Source organism: Natrix helvetica (genome assembly GCF_964273705.1).
Source record: "Natrix helvetica genome assembly, chromosome: 4".
In the NCBI taxonomy this organism is placed as follows: Eukaryota; Metazoa; Chordata; class Lepidosauria; order Squamata; family Natricidae; genus Natrix; species Natrix helvetica.
Window position 1 is genome coordinate 141,787,221 of NC_138550.1, and position 13,043 is coordinate 141,800,263.

The 13,043-nt window shown below is 36.6% G+C and overlaps 1 protein-coding gene across 7 annotated transcripts in view; it reads right to left on the bottom strand.

Annotated features, from left to right (window-relative positions):
• RUNX1T1 (RUNX1 partner transcriptional co-repressor 1) overlaps positions 1–13,043 on the bottom strand; it is a 158,477-nt gene that overhangs the window by 51,714 nt on the left and 93,720 nt on the right. For 6 of the 7 annotated variants that reach the window (XM_081950838.1, XM_081950836.1, XM_081950837.1 and 3 more), the window contains 3 exons: positions 6,867–7,004; positions 3,303–3,544; positions 1,208–1,297 (listed from right to left, as the gene is read on the bottom strand). In XM_081950838.1, coding sequence (XP_081806964.1) covers positions 1,208–1,297; positions 3,303–3,544; positions 6,867–7,004 — 470 coding nt within the window. Of the gene's footprint in view, positions 1–1,207; positions 1,298–3,302; positions 3,545–6,866; positions 7,005–9,540; positions 9,561–13,043 lie in introns of those variants that run through there. The other variant, XM_081950841.1, reaches the window with a different exon arrangement.

Genomic DNA, 13,043 nt, shown 5'->3' on the forward strand with positions numbered 1-13,043 from the left:
ATTAGTTTGACAAAATGTACAAGATAATAGGTATAAATATAAACATGGATATGAGCGAAAGAAATGAATACAAATAAATGGGGACGGTGGGACAGGGATGGTAGGCGTGCTGGTGCGCTTATGAACCCCCCCCCCTTTATGGACCTCTTAGGAATGTGGTGAGGTCCACGGTAAGACAGCTTAAGGTTGAAGCTGTGAGGGTTAGAGGGTTCAACTGTATAAGTTTCAGAGACGAGTCTTTTCAAAGTATATACAGGTAGTCCTCGACTTATGACCACAACTGAGCCCCACATTTCTGTTGCTAAGCGAGACATTCATCAAGTGAGTTTTACGACCATTCTTCCCACAGTGTTAAATAAATCACTATAGTTGTGAAGTTAGTAACAGAGTTGTTAAGTAAATCTGGTTTCCCCATTGACTTTACTTGTCAGAAAGTTACAAAAAGGTGATCACATGACCCTGGGAACACTGCAAGTGTCCTAAATATGAATTGTCAGTTGACAAGTTTCTGAATTTTGATCACGTGACCATAGGGATGCTGCAATGGTGGTAAGTGTGATAAGTCACTTTTTTTCAGTACTATTGTAACTTCAAACTGTCACTAAATGAACTGTTGTAAGTTGAGGACTACTTGTGTATGGGCATCCAGGCAATTATGTTACCATTATATCATGTCTGAAATGAACTGAATAAACACTCTCTGTTTCTGTTTCTCTCTCTCTCTCTCTCTCATGTTATCCACCTTATTAAATATGACTATCAGAAATTTAGCTTGAACCTTGTTACTAAAACAGCAGTGACATTATTAGGTGATTTCATTTTTTACTGCTACTGATAATAAACCAAGCTGTGCAGGAGTTGGCTCAATGGAGCTATACCTGGTGAAGGAGGCACTGTCAATCAACCATACATGGGAGAAAATGGATTGAACAGATTATGAGGTAGCACAACTGAAAAATGATTTTATAATTGTGCTTTATAACACTGAAAGTAGATGTTACAGAGCTGACAAATTCTGTCTAGTTAGCTATGCATATATCGGAAATAATTATTCTCAAAGAGTTTATCCCACTTACGCTAAGAATGGAGCCCTTAAAAATGAAAATCATTTTCCTCACTCTCTTAAAAAGCAGAACTATAATACACATCTGTGACCGAGCAATGATACGGTTTAAAAGAGTTTCCAGATCAATGATCTATGCAATACCTTCAAAAATGGGATGACAAAAGGTCGCAGTGGGAAGTTAGTGGCTTCTTGCAGTTTGGAATGAAATTCTTCAATTGTCAAAGTAGAGTTCTGTTGAATGAAAAAAAAAATCTGACTCTGTAAAATGGATAATAGAAATGTTTTGGCAATATACATTAGTCTTGCAGTATTTTACACAGAGAAATGTTCTTAACTGCTTTGTATTAATAATGTTGCAGCATTCACTTTACCTCAGGAAAAAACATTACATTAATACAGTATTAAAAATACCGCCACTATTTTGTTGCTGTATTTCTGTAATTCAGATTACCCTCAAGATTATATTTGTTATGGGGAAAAAATGGCCTGGTTTCATTTAAATTCATGTCTTTATGCAGTCATGTTTGTATCTCATGTATGAGAAACAGAACAGGGATAATATATTTGGGGAAAGTACCAAACAAGCAGAAACATCTATTTAACAGTCAATTGTCTCTGCATGACAGTTACTACTCAGTATACTGCTATTGGTACAAAGCTTCAAGACAGTAAATAATGGTCCAGCCATAACTCAGTATCTATTGACTTTTTAATATTGTTTTCCATAAAGGCTTTTGGAAATTCAGTTCATATAGTGTGGGGTGTGTGTGTGTGTGTGTTAATCAGTTGTAAACTCAGAATGAGATGGAGCTGCCATGTTGAAGGCTATTTTCAGTACAGGTGGTCCTCAACTTCTCAACCTACATCCACAATTGAGCATAAAATTTCTGTTGCTAAGCGAAACAGCGGTTAAATGCGTTTTGCTCCATTTTATGACCACGGCTGCCACAGCTGTTAAGTGAATCACTGCAGTTGCAAAGTTAGTAACACAGTTGTTAAGTGAATCTGGCTTCCCCATTGACTTTGCTGTCATAAGATCACAAAAGGTGATCACAGGGCTCCAAGGCACTGCAGCCATCATATATATGAGCCAGTTGCCAAGCATCTGATTACATTACCATGGAGGTTCTGTAATAGTCATATGTATGAAAAATGGTCATCAGTCAGTTTTTTCTGTAACTTTAAACAGTCAATAAACAAACTGTTGTAAGTCGACGACTACCTGTACTGCCTCTGAGTACCTAATGAGACTCCATTGTTTATACATAATCCCAGTTAAGAAATATGTGAAGGTTCTGCTGAAACCTATATTTAATTTGAGTAGCTGAGACCTAAAGGTACTAATAAACCCACATCCATTCATTTAAATAGAGCATAAGGTCAATATCTACTACTGCTGGAATGCAAAACATAGGATGTATGTGGAATCAGACCATAACATCCATTATTTTCCCTTCATGGTGGCACAGCCATACTATTCTGGAAACAAAAAAACATATATGATTGGAAACCTAACAGAAATGGTTACAAATCCTATAAGAATTCTATATCAGTGACTGATATAGCACTGGCAATAACACTTAGACTTATATATTGATTCATAGTATTTTACAGCACTCTCTAAGCTGTTTACAGAATCAGCATATTGCCCCCAACAATCTGGGTCCTCATTTTACCGACCTCAGAAGGATGGAAGGTTGAGTCAACCTTGAGCCAGCTGGATCAAACTCCGTGCAGTGGGCAGAGACAGAATCGATTTGCAATACTGCATTCTAACCACTGCACCATCACAGCTCCCAAGATCCAAGAAGACACCTGATCTCCTTTTAATGGCCATCATCTTGTGCTAACAAACACATAAATTAAATATGTGGTGTGTGATAAAACACTTTCCTTTTCTGTCCTAAAATTCCAATCATACTATGTGCAGGATAGTCCTTAGTTCTAAAAATCATGAAACAGGAAGATTTTTTTTTAGTATTATGGAAATCCAAGGTTCAAACAGGGTTCAAAGATTGGGCAAATCATTATGATTAAGACTTACTTGCCTCAACAGGATAGCTCAGGCTAAAAACACTTCTTTGAGCCCCTTGGAAGAATGCTGGGGTATAAATGAAATAAATAAAATGTAAGTACCACTTATCTTCTTTTCAGGTATATAAATAAAAGGGAGGATTCAAGGAAAATCTGAAAAGAAAGAAAGAAAACCAGTCATTCAATAATTTAATTCACTTACCACAAGTCCTAGCACAAGGGTACGCACTCTCTCCCCAATCTCTGGTGAAATGTCATTGCCAAACTGCTGTAAGGTTGTAAGAAATCTCTTCAGTTTGCTAAGCTGCCGAGCTCCACAAGCTGGTGGTAACTGCTGATTAGCCAAAGATGAGGAGGAGGAGGAGGATGGGCCATTGCTAAAGCCATTTGGTGGGGAAGGAGCCCCATTCAAAGCTGTTGGTGAATGGCTCGTGCCATTAGTTACTAAAAAGGAAAGAAGAAGAGAAGGACACATTGTCAGAACCTTTTCACCTTCATATTTCCCCAAGTTATAATATTTCTAAAGGCAGTAAAGATAAAGGTTCCCCTCACACATATGTGCTAGTCATTCCCGACTCTAGGAAGCAGTGCTCATCTCCATTACAAAGCTGAAGAGCCAGCGCTGTCCGAAGACATCTCCATGGTCATGTGGCTGACATGACTAAATGGCGAAGGCACAAGGAATGCTTTTACCTTCCCACCAAGGTGGTCCCTATTTTTCTTCTTGCATTTTTATGTGCTTTTGAACTGCTAGGTTGGCAGAAGCTGGGACAAGTAACTCACTCTGTTATGCGGTGCTAGGGATTCGAACAGTTGAACTGCTGGTCTTTCTGATTGACAAGCTCGGCGTCTTAGCCACTGAGCCACCGCGCCCCTTCTGAAGGCAGTATTTTGCACAAATAGGCAATGGTGAAATGCAATGGTTTAAAGGAATTGAACAACCATTTATCCGAAATGGCATAGGGTTTCCTGCCCGAGCAAAAGGTTGGACTAGAAGACCCCCAAGATCCCTTCCAATTCTATTATCCTATTAGTTCACTAACTTGTTGTTTTCCTAAATAGTAAGGATATTGTAGATAAATTGCAGTAAATGCTTTAGATTTCAAAAAAGAACTGAACACTAGCTCTTTTTTATTAGATTCTCAGAAACAGGCCTGTGGATTCTTTGAGTGATTACTTGCAAGTTTCCTATCCTACTTGACTTTAATTTAAAATTGGGGTACCAGAAGATTAGTTGCAAAACCACATCAATCATAGCAGACATTTTGCAAACAATCAATCCCAGCTATTTTTTTGACGGTTCCTCCAACATGCTTTCAAAATCCAAATGAGTCTCTTAGCTCTTTCTCAGCCCTAACATGAATCTTATCCTAAAAGAAAACATATTGGGGAAAAAATTACATTTTTCTGTATATTTTAAATAAGATGCAAATATACAGTTTCCTATTTATCTTTCAGGAAGAAAACTCTGTATGTATATAGTTTTGCAATTATAATTGTTGGCTTCAATAGGAGCACATGATACATTTTAATGGAATGAAAACCTGATTACCAAACTAAGCATTCTGTTGAAATGTACACATATACTGCAAGTATTCATTAGATTGAAAGTTGACCTTTCTTCCAGAAGATTAAGATGGCATACCTAGGAAACTCTTACCATTCTTTTTTCAAAACAACATCCTTATGGAGTTTATCCAAAAAGACTTTTAGAACCAATAATTACTGTTTGCATAATGTTGAAATCTTGTGGGATTAAGAAACCCAGCACATTCTTTAAAACTGTGACTCAAAACTTGTATGTTTTTAATTTTCTCTCTTGGCTTCCATGAGAAAGAGTAAGAGAAAGGCTTCTTTTTAAAAAATGCATTTGCTGTCTGATCACAAGTTCCTTAAATTCCCAATTGTGTTGATTGTATGGCTCTATGCATAAAACCCCATAAAACCCTGGTTCCTGCACATGTTACATTATGTAAAGCGTGCAGGTTTTCAAAACGGCATTTCCTTCTTTAGCATGAATTGACTGGGCAATTTTCAGGACGTGATTCTTTTTTTTTATAAGGACCTCTTTAATGTATAATGAAACATTCCAGACTGAGAGGGTTTTGAGGGACTGAAACCCAGGTGAATACAGTTCTAAGGATGCTGATCTCATAACAGCATAGAGCAATAATATCATGAAGCAAAATTCTGTGGTTATAAATTCATTGCATTACCTGAAAAAAGAAAAAAAAAAGGAGCTGTCACGAGCCCAAGCTTGCCATAATCACACTGGACTTTTGATAAGTTATAAAAAGGTGAAACAAATTCATTGAAGACTTTACATTTTTTTAAAATACAGTCTTTCGCAGAAGAGATTGGATTGGATTACCTGGAGCTGGGTTGTAGGTAGCAATTTTATTTTTGCTATTGTGTGTTTGCGGGCGTATGTGCGTACAGCCCTCCCCTTCTAATCTGAAAGAACTTGTGGCATTTTTTTTAATATCTCTACTTTTCAAGGTTATAACAATACTTTTCAGTTTTAAATAACCTCCCTTTAATATAAGGAAATATGAGGAAGTACAGCTTGATGGGTTTTTTCCTGGCACTGCTCCTATCTGAGCATGTATACAGATGTTACTTATCACAATATACTCTAAGAATAGGGATAGAACCAGACAGCTGCTGACAGTGGGGAAACAATGCTCCTGAAAATAGAACAGGAAAACAGAAATATATAATAGTATCCCTGTCATTACGTGGTTAGAGAAGTTGGGATGCAATTATTGCAAACTGAGGCACTACTTTCCAATCTAAATAGTTGTCGAGCTGCTTTTAAAAACGAGTGAGCTTTAAATCTACCACAATCAGCCGGATAGATATGTAGTAAATTGGAAATGGGTAATTCGGTTGTCAAAAAAGTTCATTTTTTTTCTCTTTCAGCATCAACTCTTATTCAGAATGCTGCAATGCAAACAAACAATAGTCTTAACTATTGAATTGGAAAGAAGGATAAGCAATGCTGGAGATTTGTATAGCGTAGGGGACAATTAACAGTTTAATTAATATTAATTCTTTTATCTCTTGCTATCCAAAATGAGAACATGAGGGCCAGATGAAAGCTCAAGATGTTTGCTGCAGCTTCACTTTTGTTATCAGAAACATACTGTATATAGAAGAAAAGTAGAATTACAAGTTGTGAGTGAATTTTACTCCTTTATGTGTAAACGTCACTCACAAAACACCAATAGTTCTTCTTGTTAGAGGATAGTTTTATTTTGTTAACTTTACAATAATACAATACAATACAATACAATACAATAGTAGAGTTGGAAGGGACCTTGGAGGTCTTCTAGTCCAACCCCCTGCCTAGGCAGGAAACCCTATACCGTTTCAGACAGATGGCTATCCAACATCTTCTTAAAGACTTCCAGTGTTGGGGCATTCACAACTTCTGGAGGCAAGCTGTTCCACTGATTAATTGTTCTAACTGTCAGGAAATTTCTCCTCAGTTCTAAGTTGCTTCTCTCCTTGATTAGTTTCCACCCATTGCTTCTTGTTCTACCCTCAGGTACCTTGGAGAATAGTTTGACTCCCTCTTCTTTGTGGCAACCCCTGAGATATTGGAACAATGCTATCATGTCTCCCCTAGTCCTTCTTTCTCTTAAGCTAAAGAGACCCAGTTCCTGCAACCGTTCTTCATATGTTTTAGTCTCCAGTCCCCTAATCATTATTTTTATAACTTTATTGAATGTACTTCTATTGGTCAATGAAGTTTATGCCTTACATGTTGTGGGTGTGAAAGAACTGGTTCTTGGGGCTCCTTGGGTAGTTGGGGGAGGAGGCATTGTTGGAGGGGTCAGCCTGGATTGTGTCTTCACATCCACAGGTGAATCTGGCATTGTGGAATGCTTCTCAATCCGATCTGTAATAGATAAAAAGTTTATGTGGTCAAATGGGTGCAGAAAACGACATCAGCAAAAATACTGATAAATACAAATATAACATTTTTCGGTTCTCAGATGTACAAATATATTTTAGGATTGGATAACTTCCTTTAATTTGAGAATCTTTTTCCCTCGTTATTGAAAGTGAACCAGAATGCGTGATAGCATTATCCTTAACTCCTCTATAATTGAGTTCAGGTGGTGTTGTAGCTGGAAGAATGATGCTTGGTATAAAGAGATTATAGCCTGAACAAGACCATCAATGACTAAGTGAGAAATACTGGCATTATAATTCTTTCATGAAGATCAGCTACATAACACTTTTAACATTTGATATTTACTCTATTTTATTTTCCTGGCACTGCCATTCTATGGCCAAACACTGTCAATAAACCTGTGGAAGTGAGAAAGATCCAGTTCTTCGCAATTAGTGTTTGGACTGTGCATGCAAGGGCATATTCCACCAGCTTTCTGAATACATTGCTTTTAATAAAAACTAGTCAGCAATTTGGTTTGCTATAACTGCAGCTAATCCTCGACTTACAAACACAACTGAGCCCCAAATTTCTATTGCTCAGACTTTTGTGAAGTGAGCTTTGCCCCATTTTACATTTTGTCTTGCCACAGTTGTTCAGTGAGTCTCCGCAATTGTTAAGTTAGCAACATGGTTGCAAAGTGGATCTAGCTTCCCCATTGACTTTGCTTGTCAGGAGGTTGCAAAAGCTGATCACACAATTCCAAGATGTTGCCACCGTCATAAGTTTGAACTAGTTGCCAAGCATCTGAATTTTGGTCACATGATCATGGGGATGCTGCAATAGTCATAAATGTGAAAAACCATCGTTTTTTTCAGTGCTGTTGCATCTTTGAACGGTCACAAAATGAACTTGTTGTAAGTATCTTCTCCCTTGCTTGAGCAAAAGGGTGTCCCTACAGCCAAACCCCACTACTGAATACAAGCAATCAGGTATAACTATATCCCTGTACTCAGTCATGTTTCACAATGAAGCAATGAAGTTAATAAATTTGAGACCTGATGTATGATGATACATTCTGATTAAATACTCTTGGTGATGTAGTGTCTAAGCATGCCATGAAGACATTTTATATGCCATTTAAGCAGATACTTTAATGTACATCAACATTAATTAATTTTAAAAGTCACCTACAAAACTGGAAACTTCTCTGACTCCTGAATACAGCTCATGATTACACATTTTTTCTCATGATATTGCTAGATTAAGTGGTCTAGCAAGATAGTCTTTTTCCTATACCGTTTTCCCTCTGTACACTTGATACATGTGCACAGCAAGCAACTTAATAGCTGTAAGGTCTGTGTAAAGATGAAAGCATTTACAAAGCACCACATATAACCCTTAATAGCATGGTTAATATTCCACATAATGTCTGGAAATTAACTGTGTGATTTTTTCCTAAATACGATAGATTGTTTGAATTTCTTGTAGTCTCTGAATCATCAAATTTGAAATTTGAGGGAAAAACTGAGAAGCTTGTTTAGTCAGGTATGATGTTACATGCTTTGTAAACTTAGTAGTATAAAAGTGCTACATTTTATAAAAATGTTGGAAAAATACCGTATCAAGTTATCATTGTGGCTAGAGAAAATCAGTAAGCATAATTTGCCATTTAGACTTTAAAAATCAAACTAACAGTTAATAGAAATCTCTATGGAAGTAAAAAGCCAAAACATTGTTTCATATTTTCCTCTTTCACACCCCAATTGTTTATATTGGCTGTATTGACGGTCCCTTAGCCACTTTCCTTGGCAGAAGATACAATATTAAGATGATGCTAAAATTAATAGCACTGAATTAAAAGCCTGTGTAAGAAGTCTAATCATTAAATGACAGGGACTGAAATACGAACATTTAAATATAGCTACATCCAGTTTAATTTCCTGTATGATTTATTTTGCAGCTCACAATGGGTAAAACAAATATAAAAATACCTTCTATAAACCTTTTTTTAAAAAAAATCAAAGGCAGGAGAGGACAAGATTGGTGAAAAAGTTTTTTTTTGGCTAGCATCCAGAACAATTAGATTCAATGGAACCCCCACTGAAGTGAGCGGTAACAATATGAAAACAACCTTGTGTTTGAATTTTGTCACTTTCCAGAAAGAAACTGCAATTGGTAGAAGCTCTGACTCCTTCGGGTTATAATTTAAATTCAGTAGACAATCAAGCATTTATTTTTCAAAATTTATTTTAAGAGCAAATAGAATTTTGTAATAGAAAATAAAGACAGGGAATCATCATTTCATTCTCAGAACTTATCAGAGTTAAGATTTTTTAATAGAATTAAACCTAAAAAGTAAAAGCACTTTGCAAACTGTGGGACTAAATATTAAGGCATCTACAGAGATGGGAAAGATGAGTGTTCCCTGGGGGGGGGGGGGATGACTTGGCTGGTACTGTGACCAAATATTTAATAGGCAAAGTAAATAAATTTAAACCCAACAAGTTTGGAAATGTTAATTGTTTGTTGCACTCACCTACAGCCTCAGCAGCGAGCAAATAAATAGCATTTAGCCTACAATGCAACAGAGGAAAAGTGGCATGGCAGGGAATACAGGCTGTCCTAAATAAAGGCAGATATTTCTGCCATGCCAAGAAAGGAGAGAGAAGAGAGGCTTGCCAGAGCTGGCCAGAAGATAACATTGGCAACTGCTGGTCCATCTGTTTTGCATTCTGCTAACACTCATGCTGAAGTGTTGGAGAATGTATTCCAGGTACACAGATCTGAAAACATGTGTGAGCCTGGACATGAACAGAGAGGGAGCGGTATGTGGAGAAAGGAAAGGAAGTTATATTCCAGTTGTGAAAAGGTAATCACAAGATATCCCTCCAATTCAATTCCTGGGAACTGAAAAAGTAATTTCTTTCTCTCTACAACACAATGGCAACATATTGCCTCCCATTTTAGAGCAGTTGAAAAATGGGTTGACCTCAACAGAGGAAGGAAAAAAGAGGAAAGGAAGTGTGGGTGGTCTGGATGAGTGTACGGTCTTCAAGGCAAAAGCTCCATTTATTATTCAACTAGACAAGAGAACATGCTATTCTGATATATTAGTTCCCCCAGTATAGGGTTTATAGCCAATATTATAGATAAAGTCTTCTATTAATATAATGAGAGTTATATTTTCCACTCCTTGCAATTACCTTCCGCTTACTATGCAACCTATGTCCTCAGAGTTGTTGGGCAAGGTACAGGACTGTAAACCACTTGGTTAGCAGTCTGTTGTGTTGGTGAACACAATTTAGTTCATATATCGCACAAGCCACTATTAAAAACAACTGGCATCTTTCAATCTGTAAATTACTTTCCAATCTTTTAAAAATGAATTTAAACTAATTTGAAACGATTATGCACAATAATAATGGTTGTAACCTAATTATAAATTAATTAGTAATTAGTGTTATTGACTATCATAAGAATTTTTGGTAGATTTGGTATATATACTTCTATTAGTTCCAAGGGTTTCAAAGAAATCCTTCAGTTGTTGGAATGGAGTTCAGGAATCATATAAAAGACGACTTACCAGTAATTTGGATAATTCTGATACCTTGTAAATGTGTAAAAATGGTAGAATCGAGGAAATGACAAATCTTAAATCTTAAACACTATAACTATATGCTACATTGGACATTTAAAAAAGCATTTTCAAAATCTCCATCAATCATTGGCCATAATTACATGTATTATTTTTGAACAGAACTAGATGTGTAATAAGCACTACCATGATGGGAATCTGTCCATAATGTCAAAAGCAATCACAAAAACCGAGTTATCTTAGACAGTGTTATTAATTTTTAAATCTAACTTTGATTCTGAAACAAAGGAGATGTAGAAAGATTGTCAATTTGCAAATGGCAGCTTTATGTTTTGCAAATGTACTAATAACAGAAAAAATTAGGAAGTAGAACCTAGTTGGTAAAGGTGGTCAGAATTTCCATGTTAGATGTTCTAATTACTAGATGAAGTTATATTTAGGTATGAAAAAATGAGTTTATGCCACTAAAGTTTTAATTTACCTCTCAGAGACCAATGGATCATAGGAAATCAGTGGGATGAAGCAGGAGGAGACTCACATAGAATCCCCCAAAAGCTCCTCCCACTTTTTCTCAAGCTTATCTTCCACTTCACCTGTTAATTTTTCAACACAAATTTACCTTTCTCCCATCACTTAAGGCAGAAAGAAAAATGGATATGAATCTTGATAATTTCATTCTAATACAACCAATAGATCAAATTTGTTAAGTTCTGCAAGATATTGGCAATGAGTAGTCATAGTCAGAAGGATCCCATACAAAACATTCAATTTCTCAAAATAACCAAAATAGGAGTAATAGATGGCTTTCTTTTGTTTGTAGAAGTCATCCTTTGTTTGTATAATCCATTCATTTGGAAGAAAACTAGGAGTACAGCACTTTCTTAGCTTAAATGGCTTGGAACTTTTTTACATCCTGCCCAGATAGGTTTACCAATCTTCTGAAAGACAGTTGAATAGGTATGTAAAAACAGGCTACAAGTAAGAGGTTGTAGGCTGCTACTTTAAAGCAGATGAATTCAGGCTTCTGAATTGTCATTTATTTTTTTAAAAATAGTTTAGAATATGATTTTAGTTCACCTCTTCATTCTCAGTTGGTCTGGGATCTGGTTATGGTTCATATACTTATTGAACCATGACTTTGACTTGTTTGCTTTTTATGTTTCTCAATTTTGATTTTGGTTTTTAATTGGGTTTTAAATTCAGTTTTAAAGGGGATTATTATGAAAGTTATTGATTTATGAATTTTGTTTACTGGTTATGTTATTTGCTTGTTTTAATTGTGTGAGCTGCCCAAGGTCACAAATGTGAGATGGGCATTTAAACAAATCGAATGAATGAATGAATGAATGAATGAATGAATGACACGTAAAGTCTACATCCTATATGTCTGGAGTTGCTTTTATAGCACATTTATATGACTGAGAAAGTAAAAGAATAACAGAATAGGAAGTCTTCTACTCAAACCCACTGCTCAGGCAGGAAACCCTATACTATTTCGGACAAATGGTTGCCAATCTCGTCTTAAAAACGTCCAGTGTTGGAGCATTCACAACTTGTGGAGGCAAGTTGTTCCACTGATTAATTGTTCTAACTGTTAGAAAATTTGTCCGTATTTCTAGGTTACTTCTCTCCTTGATTAGTTTCCATCCATTACTTCTTGTCCTGTCTTCAGATGCTCTGGAAAATAGATTGTCTCCTTCTTCTTTACGGCAGCTCCTTAGATATTGAAACACTGCTATCATGTCATTCCTAATCCTTCTTTTCACTGAACTAGTCATACCCAATTCCAGCAACCATTCTTTATCGTGGGAGTGTCAAACTCACACTGTCACAGCGGCGTCATGTGACGTATCAGGACTTTTTCCCCCTTCGCTAAACTGTGCGTGGCTGTGGCCAGGGTGTAATGCAACTTGCCCATGGGGTGGCAATTTGACAGTCCTGCTTTATATGTTTTAGCCTCAAGTCCCCTAATCATCTTTGTTGCTCTGTGAGTCAAGGGCGGGATGTGAGACACATTTTGTTTTCTTAGTCTTTTGGGGGTTTGCGAAGGGGCAAGATTATTTTGTTGTTGTTTACAGTCTCAATGCCAGGCTGACTATGTATTGGCTAGGCACAAAAGTGGGAAAGCAAACCAAAAATGCCTTACACTCACATCTATGGAGTGTATGGAATAGTCATTATTTTAATTTTGTGTGACTCTATACAAAATGAAATTCCATGTATCTTTTATAGAGACTAACAATGGTAGCTATTTCAGCGCTGTGAAGAAAACTCAAGCTCAGGCCATTACAACTGATTTTTTTTCCTGCCCTGTCCCCTCCCAAACACTGCTCCCCAAGCTCTGAAATTCTCTCCCAGGAGTAAATTAGTATAATGTTAGGGCAAAACATTATTTGTTATGTGACATGATTTTTTTTTTTTACATTTATTCAAAACTAAGGGCT